Genomic DNA, 26,318 nt, shown 5'->3' on the forward strand with positions numbered 1-26,318 from the left:
ATCCGAAGCTTTGGAGAAATTCAAGGAGTTTTCGACGGAAGTTGAGAAACAATTAGGTAAGAGTATCAAGGCCCTTAGATCTGATCGAGGTGGCGAGTATCTATCCCAAGAGTTTAAGGTCTATTTATCGGATAATGCGATATTATCCCAATTGAGTGCACCAAGAACTCCCGAGCAGAATGGTGTCTCGGAAAGAAGAAATCGAACTCTTTTAGATATGGTAAGATCAATGATGAGTTATTCCTCATTGCCTATATCCTTTTGAGGATATGCACTACAAACAACCATTTATATCTTGAATTTGGTACCATCTAAGTCAGTTCACAAGAAACCTCTTGAATTGTGGAATGGGCGCAAGCCCAGTTTACACCACATTTGGATATGAGGATGTTCAGCACATGTGCTAAAGGGAAAGACGGATAAGATGAAATCAAGATCAGATGTTTGTTTCTTTGTAGGATATCCAAAGGGAACGAGAGGTTACTACTTCTATAATCCTCTTGATAAGAAGGTATTTGTTAGCACAAATGTAACATTTTTAGAGGATAAGTATATAGAAGAACACAAGTCTACTACTAAGATTCTATTGGAAGAGATGTTAGAACATGGTTCAAACAACTCAGTTCCAAATTTTCGCATAAAATCTAATATTGATGACTTGGAACCTCCTACTAAACCAATGGTTGCTGATGAGCAAGTGATGCCCACAGGGCCTCATAGGCAAATAGAACCAGAGGTAGTAGAAAATGAGGCACCCATTGTTGTATCTCCACATGTCCCTTCAAATGGGGATAATGAGGATGTTGTTCTTAACCAAGGATAGGATCAAACAGTTGGAAGAGAGGAAGGACCCTTGGTCAGACTGGACAATCAGGCGCCTTCAACCATTACTCGTAGTGGGAGGGTTGTGAGATCGCCTTCTAGGTACTTGCTCTATGGAGAATCCTATCAGGCGATCTCTACTGAACAAGAAGAAGATCCCACTTCGTTTAAGGAAGCAATGGAAGATGTAGACTTTGAATCATGGAAACTAGCCATGAACTCAGAAATGGAATCTATGTATTCCAACAAGGTTTTGGATCTTGTAAATGCACCTAATGGGGTAAAGCCTATAGGATGCAAGTTGGTCTATAAAAGGAAAAGAGGTATAGATGGGAATGTTGAAACCTTCAAAGCAAGGTTAGTGGCTAAAGGTTTTTACCCAAAGAGAAGGCATCAACTATGAAGAAACCTTCTCACTGGTTGCCATGCTTAATTCTATTCGAGTCCTTTTATCCATTACCGCTCATTATGATTATAAGGTTTGGCAAATGGATGTCAAGACAACATTTTTAAATGGACGTCTTGAGGAGACCGTTTACATGATGCAACCTGAAAGGTTTGTGAAAGAAGGCCATGAAAGGAAAGTTTGCAAGTTGCAGAGGTCCATTTATGGACTCAAGCAAGCGTCCAGATCTTGGAATGTAAGATATGATCAAACCATCAAGACCTATGATTTTGAGCAAAATCTGGATGAACCTTGTGTGTACAAATGAATACAAGGGAAGAAAGTAGTTTTTCTGATTCTTTATGTAGATGACATTCTACTCATTGGAAATGATGTAGGGACATTGCCATCTGTAAAGAAATGGTTGTCATAGCAGTTTGGTATGAATGACTTGGGAGAAGCTAGTTATGTTTTGAGAATCCATATCTTGTGAGATAGGAAAAACAGAAGGATTGCATTATCCCAAGCTTCATATATTGACAAAATATTGTCCAGATTTGCAATGCAGAATTCCAAAAAGGGACAACTTCCTTTTAGACATGAAATTCATATATATAAAGAGCACTATCCCAAGAATGCAACAAAGATAGATTACATGAGAAAGGTTCCTTATGCTTCGGCTGTTGGAAGTCTCATGTATGCTATGTTTTGCACTAGACCGGATATTTGTTATGCTGTGGGTGTTGTTAGTCGTTATCAGTCTAATCCAGGACCAGAACATTGGGTAGCGATGAAGCATATACTCAAGTATCTTCGAGAACGAGAGATTATATGCTTGTCTACTCAAGACATGATCTAAATCCTATTGGATATACTGATTCTGATTTTCAATCCGATCGTGACTCTAGGAAGTCTACATCGGGATCAGTATTTACACTGGGAAGTGGAGCTGTGGTATGGAGGAGTATCAAGCAATATTGTATTGCTGATTCCACCATGGAGGCAAAATATGCAGCGGCTTGTGAAGCTGCTAAAGAAGCTGTATGGTTCAAGAAGTTTCTTTTTAACCTTGACGTGGTACTTTTGGCAATGGGGCCCATAACGCTTTATTGTGATAATAATGGGACGGTTGCCAATGCCAAAGAATCGAGGAGTCATTAGCGTGGCAAGCACATCGAGAGAAAATATCACATTGTTAGAGAAATTGTTCATCGAGGTGACGTAACGGTTAGTAAGATTGCAACAGCAGATAATCTTGCGGATCCGTTTACTAAGACCTTATCAGCTAAGGCTTTTGATGGACATCTTAAGGGGATGGGTATTCTTGATATGTCATACATACTCTAAAAAAGGCAAGTGGGAGATTGTTAGTTTGATGCCCATTCTTCGAGTAGTGTTCTATAAAATCACATTATGAATTTACGTTCGTTTATTTGCCTGTTATAATTTGAAGTGATTGTCTAAGGTTCCATGATCATATAGGATGTCACAAATTGTATACTCAATGGATCGGGTATAGTAAGACACAATTTGTGATGTGATCAAAATTATGTCGTTCGCAATCAGTTCATAAAGTTGGACGCTTTATGTTGATAAGATTGTATTGTTCTTATTATGATTTGTCTAGATCTTGAAATAGGAGCAAAATTGTGTTTCGATGCACATTGAACGGGACCGCGTAGATGACTCATTTGTGACCGTTTAAAATGAGATTCTACTTGATTATCAAACAGGTCACCTAAATCCTGAGTAAGTAATGTACCTTTGATTGCTAGTTCAAGTTCTTTGAGGTACCAGTGAGCGAAGTCTTAAATAGAAGATTGATCTCGGTGCTTTGAGAATCGGGCCGAAACAATTAGAGATCATATACTTACAATATTGAAATCCATTAATCATTGAGATGAGACGATCGTCACTCGAAGGTATTTTCCTAGGCAAATTGAATCAGAGCTCAGTAGGTCAACGATGAGATCGTTGGACTTTACATTGTAATTTGATCACAACGAATTTGTCGTATGAAAATGGGACTTAGAGGGTAATACATGTTAAAGGGCAAAACGGTCATTTTGCCTGTTTCAACATATTGACGGTCAAATAGGGGTTGACTTGTGGAATGATAATCAGAGGATATTGTTATTGGATCATAATTTGCTTTTATAACTATCACTCGACTCGAGAGTGTAATCTCGATTTTTTGGTAGAATAAGTCGGGATTAATAGATGTATCTCAATTGGTCAAGAGTTGACCCAATTGAAAACATCTTTTGGAGCTTGGGTCATGTGAGTCCAATTAGGTCCCTCTCTTGGCTCCAATAAAAGGTGTGTGACTTAATTGACCTACTACAATAAAGTCTAAGAAAATTTGTGTAATTTTCAAACCATAATAGGTCATTATAAATATGCACTTTAGTGGCATATTTTATATATGAATTAGGGTTAGCCACTTTTCACATTCCCTAAAAAGGAATTACACCTAGTGGAGAATAAGGGAGAAGATCTAAGGGAGGGAGGAAGCAATTGATTAGGCCATTAATAGCTTCTTAAAAAAGTTATCATCTCCCATTTCTATATGTGAGGATTTTATAATCCAATGATCTCAGGATTAATTAAATTCTTATTTACATGATTTTAATCTTCAAATGAAAATTAATTTACTATTGTGATGATTAAAATTTGTTGACCAACAATGTCAATCAAAATGTTAAAAAAGATATCAGTAGAGCAAAACTGATTGTAAAAATTCGAATCGTAAAACTCTATTCTAGAAATGGATATCTTGAATATTTAAAAAGGTTTAAGGGAATCGAAACGTTGGGCGTTAAGGGTCAATGTATAAAGGCTCTATAGTGTTAATTGTATGCTAATTTTATAATAGGTCGGTTAGGTAGTGATTATGAAAATTGATTTTTTAATCGTTAGAAAGAAAAGAGGGTCTCATCTTTGAGTGAAAAAATCAAAATGAAGATTTAAATAGTAAAATAACGATCTAAAAATTATTTTTAGGTTGTGAAAAGTTGCTACCAAGCAGGATATATTTTTTGCCTCAACATAGAAAATTCTAGAATAGGTTGTGAACCCCAAAGAAGATTCCTATTTGATAACTCATATACTATCTAAATCAACGTTTTGAAAATCGGACCGGACCGGCCGGTCCAATCGGGAAAATCGGGAATCGGACAAAAATCCGGTCCGATTAATGCTCGAAACTCGTTTTACTCAAAACCGGGGAAAGAACCGTTTAATTGTCCGGTTTAATGATTAACCCGTCGACCAATTTATCCGGTTTTCCCGATTTTTAAATTGTATAGGTTACTCAACTTTTAACCCACTAATTAATAGGCCCAAAAAGTCTATTGTGCACTTGTTGACCCACCCATTTATAGGCACCATTTGTAGTGCTTCATTTAAAAGATTCCGATGTGGGATATAATTTGGCGTTTACTGTGTGCAACTGTGCATTACACTTGTGTAGTCATGTGGTAGGTTTTGATGTGGGATCTACTATGATACTGTTTAGTGTTTATATATTTTTTATAATTAATTATTTTATTGAGTTAATTAATCTTTTTTAACCTTTCTTTAATTATTAAAAAATTTAAACTCTTCTAACATTTAATAGTATCATTATCATTATCTATTCTTAGTTTCGTGTTTAAAAATATTTTTTGTTGCACTACGGGTTCGACCTCCGGATTCAATCTTTCGACCCTTGACCCTTTTGCTTTCCCGGGTCGATGATCGGGTCGGTTTTCAAAACATTGATCTACATGCGAACGTCAATTTCATACATCACAGCTCCTGCTCTGCTTCCTTAGGACCAAATTTCTGCAATCTGTATCACGAAACTTCTCTGGATTTAATGGCTTTACGTGTTTCAGCTGGTGGAGAAATATTACGTATCATTACATTTGTATACAGTTAGTTAATTAGTTGGATAGCTAATTCCAGCTGTTAACTAACTAACCAACTAATTAACTAACTGTATACAAATGTAATGATACGTAATAAGAAATGAATCCTGTTAATTCATTTTGTTCTAGTTATATTGGATCTTGGAATTTATGCTGTGATTTTTATGGTTGTGGGCTTTTTTAATTTAGTGATTTGGCTATCGTTATTTGGGTCTGTTAAAAAGGGTTAATTTATGGCGTCGAAACGGATATTGAAGGAACTCAAGGATTTGTAGAAGGATCCTCCTACATCATGTAGCGCTGGTATACATAATACATTTCACCTTTTACGTGCTTGAAAACACGCTGAAAAGATATTCAGTGGAATTCATAGTTAGGGGATTATTTGTTATTCTTTTTGACTCTATGATGGAAGTTTTCATTGTGTTGTGGTTTTTCTGAGATATTGCTTTGCTTACTGTTAAAGTTTCCAAGAACTAAGTAGTGAATATAGAGACCCTTGATTTGTTCTAAGTTCTGCATTGGGTGATTATGAATTAATTAGTCTTGGCTACATATGTCTTGCATAGGGTCTTGTTCAAGAAAATAAATACTGATGCAACTTATACTTATAATTGGAGCTTTCATGAGCATGAGATAGGGACACTAATTCGCTAAATTTCAACTTTGACGAGAATCAAGCAATTGAACAGAAATTTAATGTAATATTGTGATGCAATTTCATTAGCACACTGTTGTCGTCATCTTTGATGCTAAATGTGGCCTACATCTGGCAGTGGGTGCATTCAGTGCATATTCCATCTTCAGTGTCCTTGTAGGGGTTTCAGTCATCTATTGTTTTTCATGTTGATTACATATACCCATGTAATTGTGTGCACCTATGCCTATATTCTCTGCCGTTGGCTCAGCCTCCCTCAACGGGGTATAACTTCTCAACTTAAATTATTTCGTCATCTGCTTCTAATATGAATTTTCAAATAGGACATTTAGTGTACTTCCTGTAATGGAGCTTTTTCCTCAACATTTCTGTACTTTACTTTATACTATGATATATGACGAGCTGAACTTTGATTTTCAAATTTGATCTTAAATTAAGAGAAAGAAAGAGAATAGCCTAATGGCACCAGTACTTGTATGCTATGGTTTGGGGGCTTTAGCAAGTCTATTGATAGGGATTAATCGTTCATTATTTCATCATGCAATCTTGCTCCTATTGGTGGCGCGTTTCTAATTTGCATGTGTTGTTTAGTTGTTCTAGGATGCTCAGTTTGGTTGCTTAGTGAACTTTTGGAGTTTTAATTTTTAAGTCTTGTGATAGTTATATTGTATAAATTTGCTTCAGCAGTTGTATTCAATCTAAAATTGCTGATATCTAATGCAGGTCCTGTAGCAGAAGATATGTTCCATTGGCAAGCAACGATTATGGGGCCTTCTGATAGCCCTTATTCTGGAGGTGTATTTTTGGTTTCCATTCATTTTCCTCCCGATTACCCATTTAAGCCTCCAAAGGTATGCTTGTATCCTGTACATTAGTTGTATTGTTACATCCCCATCTTTGATTCATCTGCTGACTTCTATTGACCTGGGACTCTGATGGTCAAAAGCCCACAACTTTGCAGGCTGATTTCGTTCGTGTTTCTAGGTCTTGAACCCCTCTTTACATTATCAGTTTCTATGCTAAGCAATATAAAACAATTATTCTGTGGAATGATTTACCCTGTCCCCAAGTCCAATTTTGCAGATTAAATTGACATCATATCATTCTTTTCTTTTGCTGGTTGTTATTTTTTCTGCTGTGTCTTGCAAAATGATTTCCTAAAATTTCATCATCTTTTCCCCAGAAGTACTTTTGGTAGCTAACTCCTGACTTCGGTAGATGTTGAGCACAGGAACTGTTATGTTTGTGTCCATTGTTAAAACTATATGAATGTCATCGATAATCTCTCAGAACAGTACACAAGATTTTTTTATTTAGTGTCTTGTGGAAAAGAGTTTGTTTTTCTTTATCCTTGGAGACTTTGTGGTTCTTCCTGATTGTTATTGGTTTCCATGGAGATAATGTTGAGAAACTCAGTGAATCCAGGTAATTGATTTTTACATTGTCTCAGGTTGCATTTAGGACAAAAGTCTTCCACCCCAACATCAATAGCAGTGGAAGCATTTGCCTTGATATTCTGAAAGAACAGTGAAGCCCAGCATTGACCATCTCTAAGGTAATTAACTTCTTTTTTTTTTTTTTAAGATGACATCATTTAATGAATTGTGGTCTTACATGTTCGTACTTGCTTCAATTAACTCTCACCTATAGGTTTTCCCACTTGAAATGACATAGTGTTTTTGAGGTCCTGTCTGTGATTGGTTCTGCAGTCTTGTGTATTGGCTTGATCATTTAGCTACGTAACAGTCTGCTATGTGTGCTCATAATTGATATGCGTAGTGTTTGTTCTGTTGTTCAATATATCTCTTTTTCTATGAGACCCGAATACTGCACTTAGTAGAGTGGTAGAAATTCAATTATATTTTAGGTGCCTTTCGCTGGGTGTATTGTCCTTAGACCTTAAATGCTTGACTCCTGAAACTTGAGCTTTTGACTGTTGCTGCTGCTTATTTAATTCAACTGATGAAATAGGCCATATTTATGATCACATAGTCGGGTCTGGACTCTAGACTTGGCTTATCATAGAGAATTTATAAAACATATAATGATATTTAGGTAACAAGAATTTACAAATCCAATCTAAATAGAACCTTAATGGTAATTAATGATATGGAGGAGGTACTATAAAGTCGATTTTTCCATTTCCAGTTTGATGCTTTTCCTGTTGTTACAAACTACTAACAGCTTGTTTGAGTCCCATTATTTAGAAAAAAATCATTCTTCTACAGTATTTTGACATCATTATAACCACACATTTTTCAATAAAATAATGTTAAAGGCAAATTCAAAATTTTTCTTATTTTTTAACCACACATTTCTCATCAATACACTGTTCAAAAATTCATTTTTTCTTCCAAAATGGGGCTCAAACAAGGGCTTAGGTTAAGTAGTTGGCTTCAACTGGCATCTCCTTTTTGGGATGAAGCAAAGTAGAATACAGTAGGCCACTGATATTGACACTGAATCAATATTCAATTTACTAGTAAGCACTCAAAACATGAAGAAAAAGTTGTTATCACTCTAGATAAATAGTTTTGGTGGGATTTGAACTGCGGTCCTTGTAGTCCCGGGACTGCTTGAGGTTAGGCCTTATTGGAACAAAAAAATATCCTAAAACCAAATTAATTTTATCAAAAAGAATGAAATCTACAAATCTAAGTGACATATATTCTAATTTCTTATTTTCCATCAGAATGGAACATGTTATCAATTCATCATTAGGAGATTTGTTGCTTCAGCATAATTTTCTCATTTCCTAGGGTTCTGCTAATTTTAGTTGTTGAGAGAGGGACATGCACCTTATTGTTGGTTTTCAAACACTACTTGGGTTTTCAGTGGTGGTTTAATATATTTGATATCCAATGATGCTAGTTTGACCCCCATTTTTAAGGAAAAATGTATTTTGAAATAGTAATTTTTTGGATAACGTGTGGTTGAAAAAGAATGAAAAATTTTGAATTTACATGAAAATTATTTTATGGGAGAATGTGTGGTTGAAATGAGTTCCGGGAAAATGGATCCCAAATATATATATATATATATATATATATCTTGTTAGCATTTCTATATTCAAGGTCTAAGTATACTTGCGTTGCCCATCCTGTTTCTGTTATCTCAGTAGTCCTTTATTTAATGATACTAAAATCGATTTGTCTCCATAAAAATTGGTGTCAGGTCCTGTTGTCCATTGTTGACGGACCCAAATCCCGATGATCCTCTTGTGCCGGAAATAGCTCATATGTTCAAGACAGACCGTGCAAAATATGAGGCTACAGCCCGCAGCTGGGCACAGAAGTATGCCATGGGCTGACAGGTTAAAACATTCCCTGACAAGCATGAAAACTTTATAGATGGTTTCTTTCATTATGCTTTGGGCTGGGCTAAAAAATATTGTTCGTGAGTTTTTTTTATTTTTTATTTTGGTTAAATTTTCTTCCTTTCATCGAGGCTGGCAATCAACTCAAACCCACAATTTGTGAATTGATATTTCAGGAAATGATTTTTCGATCAGTTCAGTTTTAATCTTCCACAAATTTCATGATTTAATTGGCAAGAAAAACAGCCCCATGTGTAACAGCAGCCCCTATGTCATTTTTTTTTTGGTCCTTCCGATCAGTTCATTTTTTACTTTCCCACGAATTTTGTCGAGTTAAGAAACACAGTCATAATGGAACACAACCACACTCTATGCAGTGTCGAATAGAATTATACAGTGTGATAACAAGATTTTAGGTTTCTAGTGCAATCAGGGGCGGACGCAGACATTTTAGACTAGGGCGTTAGTAACGAACTTTTAAAAAAGTGATGAAAAAATTAAAATAAGATATATCTTATTACAATTGCTCTCTACGTGTTCTCATACTTTGATAACGTTCAATAATTATATCATTTTCAATCTTATCAAAAAATCTTTCTCAATATATGCAATCAAACTATCATTCAACCATTGATCTCCAATTCGATTGCGCAGACGATTTTTGACGTAAGTCATCGCAGAAAATGCTCTCTCGACTGTAGCAGTAGCCACGGGAAGAACTAAGGTTAGTGTCACAAGTTTGTAGACTAATGGATACACTTCATGTTTATTCTTCACAACCAACTTCTGTGCAAGATCGCTAATGCCTTGTAATTCTTCAAAGTCTTCAAAAGTGCGCATATCAATAATATACGTATCTAGTTGATCATCAAGTTCTAGGATATTTGCTGCGTCAAAATCTATCGGATAATACTGACATAGTCGAATCAATTTGATCTTGTCAAAAGCAGCAAATGAATTATTTGGAGATAAACATGCAACACAAATAAGCAAGTCACTATTTGCTTCAGAAAAACGATCATTCAACTCTTGAAGTTGCATATCAATGACGGCATAAAACATTTTCACACGAAAATGATGCAAATTTGTCATTGTCTCACGCCGTGAACGACCTACAGTTACGAACATATCATCCATATCGGGAACATTGATCTTGTGAGTTTCACAAAACAAACAAATCACTCCCAAAAAAGAATCCCATCCATCATCTCTCATGGTTTGGAGTTGTGTTTTACATATTTGCACCAATTTCATAGCATTGACAATATCTTGATCTTTTCTTTGTAATGCTTTTGACAATTTGTTTGAAATCCCTAAAATCTTTTTCATGAGATATAGATTAAATGCAAATTCAAATATTAACATCAACTCCAATGAAATGCATGTATCACCTCTTGTTCCGGTACTTGTAGAATCAGTAGCAATCATCTCAATGACTTTGACTATAGTTGAAAACATGGTAATCAAGTTAATTAAACAACTATAGTGAGAGCCCCAACGTGTATCCCCAGGACGCTGAAGAGTAATTTCTTGATTGAGACCTCGTCCGCTTGATATTTCACCAATACTGAGTGATTCAAGAATTTTCAATCTTTGATTCTCTCGAATAAGATCACTCCGTTTAGCTGATCCTCCAACAATATTCACCAATCTATGTACTGTAGTGAAGAAAGTTTCAATCTTCGGATGTTTCTGTGCCACGGCTACAAGAGCTAATTGAAGTTGATGAGCAAAGCAATGAATATAGTAAGCACTTGGATTTTCTTTCAAAATAAGTGCTTTGAGGCCATTATATTCACCTCGCATGTTACTAGCTCCATCATATCCCTGGCCTCTCAAATTAGATATGCTTAAACTATGCTTGAGAATAATTGATCAATTGCAGCCTTAAGTGAGGCAGCTGTGGTATTCAAAACATGAATGACACCAATAAAATGTTCCAATATATACCCATTCTTCACATAACGAATGACAACTGACATTTGCTCTTTCACAGAAATATCTCGAGATTCATCAACTAAAATTGAGAAGAAACTATCACGAATATTTTTGATAATCACATGTAGACATTCGGAAGCAATAGCACTTACAATATCTTTTTGCACTCTTGGTGATGTTAATTTCAAATTTTCAGGTGCATTTGTCAAAGCAACGGCCTTAATCTCAGGATTATAATCACACAACCAATGCAACAGTTCAAGAAAGTTTCCTTGATTGTTTGAATCTTCAGATTCATCATGTCCACGAAATGCCATCCTTGTCGTAGAAGAAATCGAACACAATCAATTGAAGCATTTAATCGGATTCGATAATTTGTTCGAGCTTGATGCGATTGTTTAACGAGACAAGATCGAATACTTTGTTCTTGATTGTTGAACAATTCATATTTGACCCGAGCTTGATTGTGTGCACTACTTGAAGCCCCAACATGTTTTCTTATATATTCTTTCTTTTTCCAATTTGAGAATCCACCTTTAACAAATGAACCACCATTCAAACCGAAAAGATTACAATAAAAGCAAAAAACTGCATCCTTTGCTATACTGTATTCCAACCAAGTGGGATGCTCATTATACCACGAAACACAAAATCGTCGGTCTATTTTACCTATTCTTGTGGGTGGAAACATATGATTGCGAGGCTGACAAAGACCTCTTTGCATATATGCTCTTCGAATCACATCTCGAATATTAACATCATAATTCTGTATTGGAACTCTCAATCCAGGATCAGAGGGAAGCTGTGCAACATCAACATCCCCAACATGTCCAACATCTCCAATATCCTCAACATTTCCTCCACTATCCCCCAACATCTCCAATATCCTCAACATTTCCAACGTCTCCAATACCCCCAAATCCAACATCAACATCTCCAACGTCTCCAATACCCCCAACATCTCCAACATCAACATCAACATCCCCAACATCGTTTTCATCCCTTTTCTTTCGAACATTCCTTTCACTGATATTTTGTTCATCACAGGAAATCGTAGATGTACATTTAAAGTATTTTTCCATAACTGAAACAAACCAACCAAAAATGAAAAATCAACAAGATTAGAAATGCCTAAATCAGTTTATACTATTTCCTACCTACCAAAAGTCAGACAAAATTTCAATCTTCCCAAATCAATATTATCAATAATCAATTTACATATAAATAAGTAACAAAGCCCTAAATCAGAAAACTGGAAAAGGGTCAATTTCCTAAATCAAAGCCCTAAATCAGAAATCCCTAAATTACATTTATTGGGCAGGAACATGAATCATAATTGATTAATTGAACTGTAAATAAATCCAAATTTAGAAATAGGAACTAACCACACATGACATATAGAGGCAGACAGGCAGCAGTTACGGTTATTGTCACTTATGGAGAAGAATTCAAAGAAAAAATTTGAGTAAGTGATAAGTCTGTAAGTGTAAAGCTTCTAACCTTCAAGTCAGTAGTGATGGGTCGTCGGCACTGGCGTGACTGGCGTCGGCTGTTGCTGTTGCCGCAGTCGCATGGAGGTCGGAGGCGTTCTAGGTGGAGGCAGTCAGGTCAGGCAGAAACAGAGGCGGGGACGGAGCGGTGGCCGATGGCTGTGGGTGAGCTCTCACTGCTTTGTGCTGTGCTTCAATGGTGGGAGTCAGCGCCGTTTGTGCAAGGCAGCGAGAGACGGGAGTTGAGAGAGAGAGATACGGTTGAAGCAGGGAAGGATTTGTTTGAGTTTTGACTATTTTGATTTTTGACCTACTAATTTATTTATTAAAGAAAAAAAAAAACCTTAAGACTAGGGGGTCAATTGACCCTACATGCCCCCCCCCCCCCCCCGCCAGTGATTGCAATCAATTTCTACCGGCATTGACTACTCTCTTTGGGAGCAAAAATTGGATTACTGGCACTGGCTAATCTTCATTGACTACTGTTTTTGGGAGCAAGTTGATGGAATTGGATAGGAGTGAGGTTATCTCACGCCTTGCTGGCAGCAGCAGTGTGGGGGTTCAATTCCTGAAACATGAAATTGGACTCTTTGTAGGCGCAGTGTAAAGGCAACTCTTGTTCCTTGGCCCATTGGGGCACATCCTGCTATTTACCTCCCTCACAAAACTCTAGAGACAGGACGGTGGGGGCCCTCAAAGTTGGGGTTCAACCTTTAAGTTGATTCTTAAGTTTATGCATTATTCTTCAGGGATACGAGTAGGATGACTATGTATTTTCATTAAGAGTGAGTGTGATTACAAGCATAAAATTTACATGAAAGGAAAATAAATTTTAGACAATTGAATTGTCTAGAAATTATTTATATGGAAATTATCAATTGAATGTGTTTGATTGATTATATTTCCAACCTAGAAAATGTTATATATGTCTATTTTTTATTGGTAGGTAGATGAGAGAGAGAAAGAGAGTGAATTATTTGAAAAATAAAAATTTATTCCCTTTAAAAAAATATATTTTTTTTCTTGTTTTCAAGGAAAATATGGTTACGTGACAAAAGTAGGAAAACAATATCATTTGAACAACACAAGAGTAGAAATTTGAATGAAAAATGACATTTTTTATAGAAAATATTGACAATCAAATGCATTCAATAGATATTATCATAAGGAGATTAGAAATATATCATTTTCTCGTCATTTTATTTGTCATCGTTTGGGTAAGTTTTATTAAAAATTAACTATATTTTCATTATAGTTCAATAAAGTAACTACAATTCTATTCAATTGACTAACTATGCTTCTGATTTCAAATGGATAATTCCGTTGAATTTCATCAATTTAACTTGCAATATTTAATGACGTAGCGATCAATAAATTATGTAAGTCGTTTATTTTCATGAAGTTTTACTTCTTTCGCTTTAGCATCTAATGATTATATGTGATAGTCATCATTTATAGATTATCATGTCATGAATTATCGTTAGTTGAATAAACGAAATTACATCAAAATTAAAGTGTAGCTATTTGATTGCAATTATATTTATACATAGTTATTTGATCGTATAAATTTGAAGTATAATAATCTACTATGTGACATAGAGTGAAAGCACAGTTACTGCACATGAATATTCATTATATATTGTGGCGAATATTAAACGCTTATCAATGCTAAGAATATCATCTGATTTCAACGAGAATTGTTACTAATTTTCAACTTATAGATTTTCCCAAAACAAAATTTGTCAATAGGTTTTTTGATTTGCCTTGAAAAACATCTCAACATGGAAGAACATACTTAGAATTTTCTTAAATTAAGAAGATAGGATTACAAAGGATAAATATATATGTATCGAAAATGTGTTACTGAATTGGTGTCCTACTCTCGCGTGCAGGCCCCGCATGCATTTAAAAATTTCAGCTCGTGGCACCCGTCCTTCTATTGTGATTGTAGGTAAAAGATTCAGTAAAAATGTGTAAATAAATGTAGCATTGTCCAATTATAAAACTGGTTCATAAAATTACTAGTTAGGTTTACATTTTTATTCTTCCTTCTATTACATTTCTTATACGAGACATATCACATACATATTCCATCCAGGGAATGATTGAGAGAGAGAGAGAGAGAGTAAAAACATGCTGCATATCTATAAAAATGAAACCAACAGCAAAGCTGAAGCTGATAGTGCCAAGAGAAATGGAGCTGAATTTATTCCAGTCCCACTGGATTGATATAAGCTAATTCCATTAAAACCTGCATCCATATATATTAGTCGAGTAAGACGACACATAATATTAAACAATATAAGTACGACATGAAATGTTGATTTGAGCTAAAAAGTGACACAATATGTTACTTTTCAACTTTTTTGACCTTTCAAGAAACGAAATGAAAGACACAAATTTTACTTTGTGGATTGTGCTCAAATTTTTTTATTTAAAGGGTTAACCGCAACTCATCCGAGTCCAACTCAATTTTACACCACTAAACGCAACACAAGTTGATATATAGCTAATACGACTAAATGGGATCTCCTCGATTTTTCTATAAAATGTACCAAGTTGTCAAAAATATATGTCATACCTTGAGGTGTATTGCAGCCAATGTTGATGGTATCACTGAGATTTTGGATTGTGGCTTTGTTTCCAAACCAAAAGTCATTTTTCACATAGTTAATGCATTTAAGAACTGCACTAATGTGATCAGCGCACCCTTCCTTGCAGAATGAAGCGCCATCTTCGTGGGTTACGTTCAGCCAACCCGACGTATTCAGTGTATATTTCGTGCAATAATTCGAAGTCTATAATCAAAAGGAAAAGTAAAGAAAATTAGGGAAATTCGTTTCCATATAATCAATATAGTTTTTCTATCGGATTTTGGCCACTATGCCTTCGTGTTATAAAAGGCGTGTTAATGCTTTAGAATCCGTAATTGTTTAAAATAGACGCCCACGAAAAATATTGGCTTAAGATCACAAGGTTTTTACTTCTTATAGAAGAGTTTTCTAAGGAAGCTATCTTGAACCAGTTTTCTCTAAAAAAATCTTTTAATTGGACTAACCATTTCCACAAAATTATCTAAAGATGTTCAAAACCAACTTTTTAGTCAATTCGGAAACAATTTTTGACTCTTCAAAAATTTTGCCAAACGAGGCCTTAAAGGTGGATTTTCCTTGGCTAGTGCTCTTGAATCCGTCTCATATATTCAGAGACAGAAAATTAAAATTCATCACAAAATATCGCATTTTATTGTTATAATTATATAATTTATTCTTACATATAATATAATAGAGAAGAAAATAAGTTACATTTTGGAGGCAGTAGTATGCACTTCTCCAAGCCTGGATTGGGCTTAAATTCACGTTCGCCATTGGCCATGTTGTATCTGCATGAAGCAAATATTTCGAGTCAGTTAACTAAAAGCAGCATTAAGGCATTATGGGCAAATACTTTTCGTCATCGTATAAAATATTTTATTGAAAGAATACGAGATTGAAAATGAGGTTGAAAAAAATGAGAACCAAACAAGGACTAAATGAAATTGACTTTATGATAGAACCCTAATACTCAAATGTGATCATAGGCCAAGAAGTTGAAAGAAGCAATTTAGTTCATCAAATTTTAAGATTGATGTTCTGAAAATCGAGTCACCATCTTGTGGTAGTATGTTAATGATTTGAACTACTCCTCTTAATAAAACTAATACTTTAAGATAGAATCTCAAGAGTCGCAATTTCAAAAACCAAAAAGAAATGCGAAAAACCTAGTACTCTTGAAATCGAATCATAAGAGCTATAGATAGATCTATCATTATTTTAAGATACTTGCTCATTGAATGTTGAAGAACAAAAATGGGAGAAGGAAATTACTCTCTGCTTTGGCACACGAAAGAAGAATGCATAAACTCAGAATTTGCAAGAGGAAGCCATAGCCGAAGACAAAACTCCATCTATGTTTCTCCATAGCTTCACGTCGATAAAGCGAGCAAGCTGCATATGGTCAATATATACTATGTGAGAAGCAATGAGATGCTGCAGAGTGCAAGAACAATACCTTGTACAAAAACTAGGAACTAATCTTAACAATATGGAGTAGGATATTCTAGGAATACATAGAAACTAGACAATAACAAGAACTATGTGATGAAAGAAATGTAATAATACAAGCTGTCTTTAATCTTTATTGTTTCATGGCTTGAGAGAAGTGATGATAATTTGTAAGGAACCATTATTAGATGAAATCAATGTGACCAATTTGTATGTAGTATGGAGTCTCATTTTTCAAAATTTATTTTCAATTACACGTTGTCTCAATAAAATAATTTTTCATATAAATTCGAAATTATTCCTTACTTTTAATGATACATTCTCTAAAAATCATTCCTTACAAAATCTATTCTAAAAAAAAAATGGAGCTCAACCAGGCGCTCTTATGGCACGTAAAATACAAAATTTCATCACAAAAATTACAAGAGTAAGTTGAAGACGATATTTAAATTGATATACATGTCACTCTATCTAAAGCTTAAGCTTTTAGATTGATTTTAACATTTTATCAAATCAGGCAAATCTTCAAGTATATTCTTGCCACCCATTTAATGAAATCATGCATGCATAAGGTGTCCGTCTAAAAGTTTAAACTTTTAGATCAAGTTAACATGAAAGGTCTAGTTAGTCATAGTAAACTCAACATTTTCTAATTTGGACATTGAATGACAAACACAGGTGAAGTGACTAACGAAAATATAATATAAAATAGAATGATCATCATACGAACAAGAAGTGTAATCAAATGAGAACCTGCTCATAGTAAACCACATTGGACTCAATAATTTCTTAGTTCGCAAGTTAAAAATTCGTGACCTCACCTCTTTTTCCAATTTATTTGAGCAATTTGATGTACTTCTACAAACAGATTTCCAATCACAACAAAAATATTTTGATTTTTCAAATTCGAAGAGTCAACATTGCAAGTGGTTTTTTTTTTTTTAATAAATAAAATGGTAGTTTTCAAGCCCTTCTAAAATTGATGCATTTTTATAAAAAATAATGCTATCTACATCGGTCTAAATAGTCATATTTGATAGGTTCAATTAAATGAATCATATGACATAGTATTTAAGTAAATATATCTTTTAATTTTTGACAGTTGCCACTTAAACTGGTGCTTGATACTTGTGGTGATTTTTTAGTTTTCGTCTCTTCCTCCCTTCTAAAAACGATTATGGGTAATTTTTAGGATTAAATCTGTATTTAATCGACCCACATGGACAATTCCAAGCTCATTGTTTGTCCTGGCTCATTTTTCGACCTATATTTATATATTCATGCTATAACATGCACGGACATCCCCGAAACTCATTTTTCAACCTTACAATTCTTGCTGACCTAAGTATTTATATCCTTTACCATGGTGATTCATCTTCTATACAAACAGTATTAATTATAAAGATGCCCCTCGGAGCATAATTCAGTGGTGCAAAGGACAAGGGTGAGGTAGTCTCAACTTTGCTAGCAGCCGCAGTATAAAGATTCGATTCATGAGATGTGGAATTGGACTTTTTGTGAGTATCAGTGTACGGGTAAGCTCTTATTATCTGGATTATTGGAGCACATCCCGCAATTTATCTCTTTCACGATTCTCCAAAGAAGGAGTGGTAGGGACCCTCAAAATTGGCGCTCATACTTTTAGGATTAATTATAAAGATTATGTTGCAAAAGTTGGAGATCTCTTTTGCTCTTTTGCAGAATCACATGGAAATCCGTATGAAAATGTCCTCCAGGGGTAATTCTGTAAATTTACAAGCGGGGGAATGTAGGGCAATCAATATCAGACTTTAATGGGCCGTGGCCCATTAGGGTAGAAAAAATAATATAATTATCAACATTTCTCACGTTTGTGAAAAGTGGTTGGGAATTTTGTCTTTGGTGCCCAAAGGATGTTCTTATATTTTTCTATTTTCGTAGTCAAATCAAAGCAAATTGTTAAAACTTTATTATAAAATGATATTTTAGAAGAGCTTTCAGAAATTCGATTTAATTAACAATTGAAAGGAATATTTTTATATTTGATGATAGTTTCGAGAAATACTTCAAATCTTATATGCATATGTTTAATGAGTGGAGAAAGGAATCATTAATTAGTGAAATAATTGGTGTACATAATTTTTTTTTCACATAATGTATACAAACTCACACAAAGATACGTGTCTGATATGAATAAATAATGTTGAAAAATTAACCCACCCCCCTCCCCCACGCCCATGGAAGGTGTTGGTAAGAGTTCTTAACCCTTACCCCGTACACCTATCATCACTCTCATTAATTGCTCTCGACTGCTATTCTAGTCTCAATTTAAGTCAAAAATCCTAACTTCAATCATGATTGGTGAGCACACAAGAGAAAGAAACAAAAATATGGTAGAAATGGAAAATATGAGATGAATATTTCTGGTCAAATAGGTTAAGGGTGTGTTTGGGTCCCTTTAATTTTGAAAAATTTTATAGTAGATTAATGGAGAATGTGTAGTTAAAAAAGAATTAAAAAATTTTTGTTTGCATGTAATTTTATTTTAATGAGGGATATGTGGTTGAAAATGAGTTCTGTAGAAAAAATAATATATTAAAATGATAAATAATGGGTGACAAAGAAGGGCTAAATATGTGATGGAATGCAAGAATACAATGTATTTATTTTGATCGGCAACTTATTACATTTCAAGGGTAAATGCAAGATTACATACACGATGCATATTTTGTACATCAAAGTATATAATACTTAATCAAGAAAAATACACTAAAATTTGTGAGTTGTACAATTCAACTTAGGGGTATGAAATGAACTAAGTCGAACCGTTAAACTCGCCCACACAAGCCACTCGCTTCAAGAAAGTTGGGTTTAGCTCTTCAAGCTCCTTTTTAGTTCCCATTTTTTTTTCATTGAAATGAAAAATATAAGTGTTATTCATCATATTAAGCCACCAAATTTAACCTGTCAGAATAATTTAGCCCCCGTTTGTGTCTCATTTTTTGAAGAATGAGAACGAAAAATACAGCCGTATGACCTTTGTTTCTTATTTCTCCACCATTTTTTCTAACACAAAATAATAAAATACAGATTATTAAAACTTTGACTTGAAAAAATCACACCATTTCCACGTGAACAAATTTCAGATATTGTATTATATTTGTCCCTCCACTCTGTAGGGCTGACAATACAAAGTCCTCAACTAAGCAAGAATCTCTCAACCTTTTTGTCTCTCGTGCAAGAGTTTCAGGACTTTTCTTGGGCCTCTTGAATTTTCCCAAAAAAAAAAAAAAAAAGGGTGAGAGATTTTCTTCATATATATATTTTCAGGTATTGTTAATTTTTACTTGCATTATTTAAAATGTGAGGTTTATATATGTGGTCACGAAGTTTCTGATTAAATTTCATGTTTTCTTGGATTTTTATTTTTATTTTTGGTTTATTTCTGTGAATTCAAATGATGATGCTTGTGGAAATATATATGTTTTTTCAGGTATTGTTAATTTTTACTTGCATTATTTAAAATGTGAGGTTTATATGTGTGGTCATGAAGTTTCTGATTAAACTTCATGTTTTCTTGGTTTATTATTTTTATTTTTTGCATCATTTTTTGTTTATTTCTGGAAATTCTGTACTTTTACTAGAGCCCAGAAGTTTTTCTTCTTGAAATTCTATGCTTGCATTTCTTCTTGAATGTATTATTTGGAAAATCGTGAATGAATTTCTAAAAATAATGTCATCTTTATTTTAATAATTTCAAGAAATGCCTTGAAGTTAAGGGTTTTCAACAAAAAATGCAGCTCACAAGTCATATGGTAACGTATGAAGTACTTCAATTTGCTTCCAATAGTTTAATCTAAGATGAAAAAATGGTCCCCTTTCTTGAAATGATACAAACAAGGCTCAAGACATGCTGGCGATCCAATTGTCGAATTGAACTACACCTCAAGTCATTAGAGATGAAACCCATTTATTCATTTAAATTTTAGTTTCAACACGAGTTCTAATGAGCGAGTCGAAATTATGTTTTCATCAAAAGCCTTTAGATAAAATGTTATGTTTTCATCAAAAGCCTTTAGAGTAATGCTATTTTATTGATATTAAACACAAGTCTATGTGGCAATTATATGGCATTAAATAATATATTCATTTAAATGCATAATCACATCATTCATTTAATTGAACTTATAAAGTGTAGCCATCTAGACTGGTGCTAGATAGGATTATTCAAGCCTTAAATATGTGTATAGTTTTCATGAATAGGTGAATATGCGAGTTAATGAGTATACTTGTCTACTTTATTCTTAAATGAGGTTGTTCAACATTTACGTCTTCTCATTGTTTGCGAGTCCGAGCTAATCCTAGCCCTAATATTGTGGCTCCATCCTAATAATCTAATTAGTCAACTCACTATTTTATTACCTCCAATTAATAGGCTGGAACATATGCAGCCATGGATCATGCTCTTGTCCTTTTGTCATGATTTGCATTTATTCAAGACTGTCTACCTAATTTCTAATCATTTGGCTAAGTGAAGCTATTTTCTTCTATTTTATGTTTGTTATATATTATGGTTAGAAATGAAAATCTTGTTATCTCTAGCAATGGTGTTTGCTTTCTTGACTGATGGTTTGTATATTGTAGTTTCACGAAATACGTTTTACCATGATTATGAATATTTAATCAGTAAATATTTAGGTTGAATAATTGTAAGCTATTGATGAAATCCAAATCAGTTCATGTATTTTTGTATGACTTACATATTAGATATGTACGTCTATATTCTCATGTATATAGATATAATTTGCAGGTATTTGACTTAACTTGCTTTCGAGCAAGGTGTTAAAAGTCAGGTTTGCTTCCAACTCCCATATAATGGCATCACCGCTGGTAAGAAACCGCACGCTGTATAATTATCCTGGCAGGGGTTTAGTTCGTTGTAGGCTTAGTTATTCAGAGTGAAATCATGGCTAGTGGCTGTGGTAGTTGCTAAGAATTGGTTTCTCTAGATCATCCTTTAGATCTAGCAATATAACAAATGGATGGTGGAAAAGGATTCTTTTGTTGTGATCTTTTGCTTTTTCCAACATTATCTTGGTTCTTTTATCTCAGGTTAAGTCAAATAAGATGAAGAGGATGGAATCTAAGATGAAGAGGATGGAATCAAAAAAGTCGCACTCGTGGTGGTGGGATAGCCACATTAGTCCCAAAAACTCGAAGTGGCTACAAGATAATCTTGAAGGTATATTTTTAATTGAAGTGGAAACCATGAAAATTATGGTAAACAGATTTTTAAAACCAGAAACATAACTTTTCAATTTTCCTTTCTTAATTCCTAATGGAAATTGACTGAAATATGTTCGTCTTTGTTTTTGCAAGCATCAGGAAAAGAAAGATAATGCATCTGACACGATTGATCAAAAAGACAATTTTCGATGATGTAAATTGGTTTGCATTGATTTATATCGCTGTATTGTATTAACACTAAATTGTAAAGATAAAACGTTAGTTTTCATCTTATTATTATTTAGTTTATATTCTGTGTAGTTATTGCTATAATTCTAGCATATTGTAATTTGAATAATGGATGTCGAGCTGAAAAATTGATGACATGGTTTTTTATCCCAGAAATGGACCAGAAAGTCAAACTGATGTTAAAACTCATAGAAGAGGATGCAGATTCATTTGCAAAAAGGGCTGAAATGTATTATCAGAAGAGACCAGAGTTGACAAGTCTTGTTGAAGACTTTTATCGAATGTATCGGGCATTGGCTGAGCGTTATGATATTGTGACTGGAGAACTTCGAAAAAGTATTCCATCTGATCTCCAATCTCAGGGCTCTGGAATATCTGATGTGGAATCTGAACCACCTTCTTCTTTGCCATCTCCTGATCGAGACCCGAGTCATCCTATATCTGTTGCTCGCCCGGCTGGATTTGTATTCTTTCTTGGAACTGGCTCAGATTTAAATAAAGGAGATGATTCATCTACGTCTGACTCTGAATCCGAGTCGGATGGTTCCTCCATTAACAATTACTCGGCCACACAGAGCAATGATGAGGAACATGATTTGCGTGGGAGGATTAATGAATTAGAGACTGAGCCTTCGGATGTGAAAGAAAGACTCGAGATGCAACAGAAAGAGATTTCTGAAGGCTCATTTAAGAAATCTGACAGCAAAAATTCTGAAGCTCTTGCTAAAGTAGCGGAATATGAAGAAGATTTGAGGATTGCAAAGGAAAATATTCGGCAATTTGAAGAAAAAAATAGTCTTTTGTTGATTGAGCTTCAAAAGTGTAAATCTCTTAAAGTTCCTGAAGTTGAGCAAAATCAGGTTAGAGAGCTTCAAGAAAGCATCGATGCATCAAAAGCTGACGTTTTCGACCCAATGAACGAAATTCAGACACTAGAGGAGGAACTGAAAATCACGCAAGAGAAGCTCCATGAGTCAGAGAAGGAAGTTGCTAACTTAAGGGATAAACTTGGGGGCAACAAGTTGTCCATTCAACTTTTGCAAGATCAGCTTATATCATCACAGAAGGAGATTTCCATCTGGATGATTAAACTCGAGAATGAGAAAAGCGAGGTTTCAAAGCTTCAGGATTTAATAGAGAGTTACAAATCCAATCTTGCTGACAGAGATCAAGAAATCCAGGGACTGAAAGAAGCAATATCGAATGCCAGTAAGAGCTTGTCTGAAGAAAATAAGCAACTTCAATCAGATTTAACTACAATGTCGAAGGAACGAACTTATTTGGAGAATAGCCTAAAAGAGTTGGATTTACGCTGCCAATCCTTAGAGGAAAATGTCAGTCGAGCTGAAGCTGGAAAAGTAGAGATGGAAGTTGTGCTACGAGCTCAAATTGAGCAGTTGCAGGCTGAAATTTCCAAGAAAAAAGACCACTTGGAAGAATTAAATAAAATTCTTGAAGCCTTAAAACTGAATCACAACATGCTAAGGTCCGAGAAAGACAGTCTTGATGCTAAGATCAGTACACTTTCTGCAGAGAGGTGTTCGAAAGACGATCAAATCGAACAAATGAAGAATCATTTGCATCAGTTGCATATGGAGCACGTTGAATTGATTGTTGCAGCTGAAGGGGCACATAAACTGGCAGAGAAGTTGCGAAGGAGAGTTAAAGAATTGGAAACGGAGGTTGAGAGAAAAGAAGAAGTTATTAGGGAAGGAGCGGAAGAGAAACGAGAAGCGATAAGGCAGCTTTGCTCATCACTTGAACATTACCGGAATGATTATCATTGGCTTCGTCAGGTTGTTACCAGTCTCAAGCGACCACCCATAATAGCATCCTAGTTTTAGTAACGTAGAAATTTCTTAGGCTTCAACACATCTTGCCTTGTCTGAGTCGCGTCTTAATAAACTCGTTTATTTCTACATTATCTGTTTTGTTTCGACAATCCTCCATCCTTTTGTTTATCTAGGTGCATAAATATCACGCCAAACAGAGATTTGGTCGAATATATTCCATGGTTTTCACTTGTCCTTTGATCGAGTATTAATCTATCTACCGATTGACTCTTGGTCGCATGTCAAGCCTTGCAAGAGAAGTTTAGTGTGTATGTCAAAAATCTGCAGCTGGCTGTGTTTCTTTTACCGGAACTTTACTTTGTTCTCAATATATATTCCCTGTCAACTCATTAGCCTTAAAATTTGCATGTTCTTCTGATGCGTATTACATAAGCAGGAGAATCATGGTTTTAAAATTCAGAATAAATATGAAGTTCCTTGCTAATTTTAAATGAATATGCGTATTCCATATTCGTTAACGTAAACTTTTAAACAAGAAACTTCAGTATGGTATTGTAATAACTGAAGATCATGAGTTCTAGTATGTCATCTTCTATTTATGAAAATTGTGCATGTGTTAAAACTGTAATGAAAAAGTAAATTTGACATGTTCGTTCATAAGTAGGTTGAAGATTATAAAGATTTTATGTTATCGTCAAAATTTATAAATTACAAACTAAAAGCATGATATATTAGAAAAATATTCAAATAAATTTAATGATCTTTTATGCATCGAACTTTTGCATTCCGGTCTCTCAATTTCACAATGTTCATGAAAAATATCAAATAAATATAAATAATCTTTTATGTGAATTATATGGAATGGAAGATATTTATTATTGGAATACTAATAAATCTAAGAGAAAAAAAAATTACTTTATTTAATTAGGGTGAAAATTAGCATTTAACAATGGATAAATGAAAAGGCTAAAAGCTGAATACGGAAAACTATCAATTCATTGCTTCTCAAGATCTGTTGTTAATATAATCAATTCTCTTTGGAATTTATCAAACACATGACAAGTTCTGATTATTTGATATTAAGAAGTTAGCCTATAAAATCAATCACAAACAAGGCCTTAGGCTGAGTCCATACAAAAGAAAAGCTAATAATGTCACATACAACATCACTAAACAAAAAAAGAAAATTCTACTTGTACACTAGAGTGTACGTATATAGCCCCTTCACATGAGTTCGTGGGCCCCCCTTAGAGGGGTTCGTACACTAGAGTGTACAACTCTAATGTACATGTCAACAAAAAATAAAGTCGATTCAACAAGATTTTCGCGTTCCTCAGAATTGCAAAGAGAAGTTAAATAGATTAAAATAATACCAACGACCACAATGTTTGCGGTGCCAATACTCAATACCTCAAGAGAGTTTCAATTTGGTGTTGGATGAATATGTAATGGAGTTATGAAATGAGGGTAATTGACCATATTTGGTAATGGACAATTAATCAAATTATCCGTTTTGTATTAAAATGTTAATTATATTTTATTTTAGATGTTAATATTGTATTCTTAAAAAAAAAAAAATAATTTAAATGATCTGATTTGATTTCAAACCATTGTTAAAATTCCAAAACCTAAACCATGTCATTTAGTTTAGTTAACAAAAATGTGTACAGGTCCACTTGGTACTAAACTGGCAATTTTGGTTCAACGATTTTTGCTTATACCTCTTCTAAAAATCAACCGTGTTTTGAAGCAATTGTGAGTATTTCCAGTTGTACCTTACAATTTTAGATATTTGAGAGGTTGGTTTTGGAAGAATGGTGGTGTTAGGGTGGTTGGCCGTAAGAGTGGTGGCAATGCTAGGGTTTGACAGTTTGTTGGGCATGACGAAAATATTTTCATTTTTTCTATATTTTATTTGCATTTTTTTTTTTTTTTTTCTTTTAAGTGAGATCTATTTATACTTTTCAGAACTAAACATTACATATCTAAGAAAGTTGCAAGACACAATTTCAAAATTAAGAAACTTGTTTTGAAGTTTCAAAAATTAGGTCATAATTTAAATTTTATTAATTAAATAGATAATCAAAAATCTTATTATTTTAGTAAGTAATTAAATATATTAATGTTACAATATTATATAGTTTATGATCACAAATATATCTATACACACTAAATGCAATCACAAAAAGATACAGTCACAAACTACAAATTTTATAGGTCACAATTTTATTTATCGATATCAAATTATCAAATTAATTGGTCATACGTTATTTCTCTATCACAAACATAAATGTTATAGGTCAAAATTTATTTATTGGTCATAAATTATCAAATTAACTATTTTATTTTCCCATCGCAATCTCATCTTTTTTAGGTAATATATTATTTATTAGTCACAAATTAACCATTTTATTAATCACAATTACTCAAAATAATTAGTCACAATCACTCTTCATCCCATTCCTTCCAACCCTACCAAACCCACTCCACCACCAACACCAATCGAAC

The 26,318-nt window shown here is 34.1% G+C and overlaps 2 protein-coding genes and 1 pseudogene across 6 annotated transcripts; 2 read left to right on the plus strand and 1 right to left on the minus strand.

Annotated features, from left to right (window-relative positions):
- Positions 1-5,351: 5,351 nt before the first annotated feature.
- Positions 5,352-9,176, plus strand: LOC111369235 (annotated as a pseudogene).
- A 480-nt stretch (positions 9,177-9,656) lies between these two features.
- LOC111369092 (zinc finger MYM-type protein 1-like) lies at positions 9,657-10,898 on the minus strand. Its single transcript, XM_022990577.1, has one exon. It carries the CDS (start codon positions 10,896-10,898, stop codon positions 9,657-9,659), a length of 1,242 nt encoding a protein of 413 aa, XP_022846345.1.
- Positions 10,899-19,684: 8,786 nt separating this feature from the next.
- On the plus strand, positions 19,685-24,089 carry LOC111369717 (protein NETWORKED 4B-like). 5 transcript variants are annotated; one of them, XM_022991337.1, is made up of 4 exons: positions 19,715-19,872; positions 21,353-21,432; positions 21,655-21,784; positions 22,171-24,089. In XM_022991337.1, the coding sequence occupies exons 2-4, from the start codon at positions 21,418-21,420 to the stop codon at positions 23,853-23,855; spliced, it is 1,830 nt and encodes a 609-aa protein (XP_022847105.1). In that variant the 5' UTR covers positions 19,715-19,872; positions 21,353-21,417; the 3' UTR covers positions 23,856-24,089. The 5 variants fall into 5 exon arrangements, with proteins under 5 accessions (XP_022847109.1, XP_022847105.1, XP_022847107.1 ...); XM_022991339.1 differs by having other exon boundaries at positions 19,715-19,840; XM_022991338.1 differs by lacking the exon at positions 19,715-19,872 and adding an exon at positions 19,934-20,035.
- Positions 24,090-26,318: the final 2,229 nt, after the last annotated feature.

This window comes from Olea europaea, chromosome 20 (genome assembly GCF_002742605.1).
Source record: "Olea europaea var. sylvestris chromosome 20, O_europaea_v1, whole genome shotgun sequence".
Taxonomy (NCBI): Eukaryota; Viridiplantae; Streptophyta; class Magnoliopsida; order Lamiales; family Oleaceae; genus Olea; species Olea europaea.

Coding starts and splice junctions, on each gene's coding strand:
- LOC111369092 (XM_022990577.1), bottom strand. CDS start 10,898: ATGCGAGGTGAATATAATGGCCTCAAAGCACTTATTTTGAAAGAAAAT.
- LOC111369717 (XM_022991337.1), top strand. Junction 21,785..22,170: donor GCTACAAGATAATCTTGAAG/GTATATTTTTAA, acceptor TTTTTATCCCAG/AAATGGACCAGAAAGTCAAA.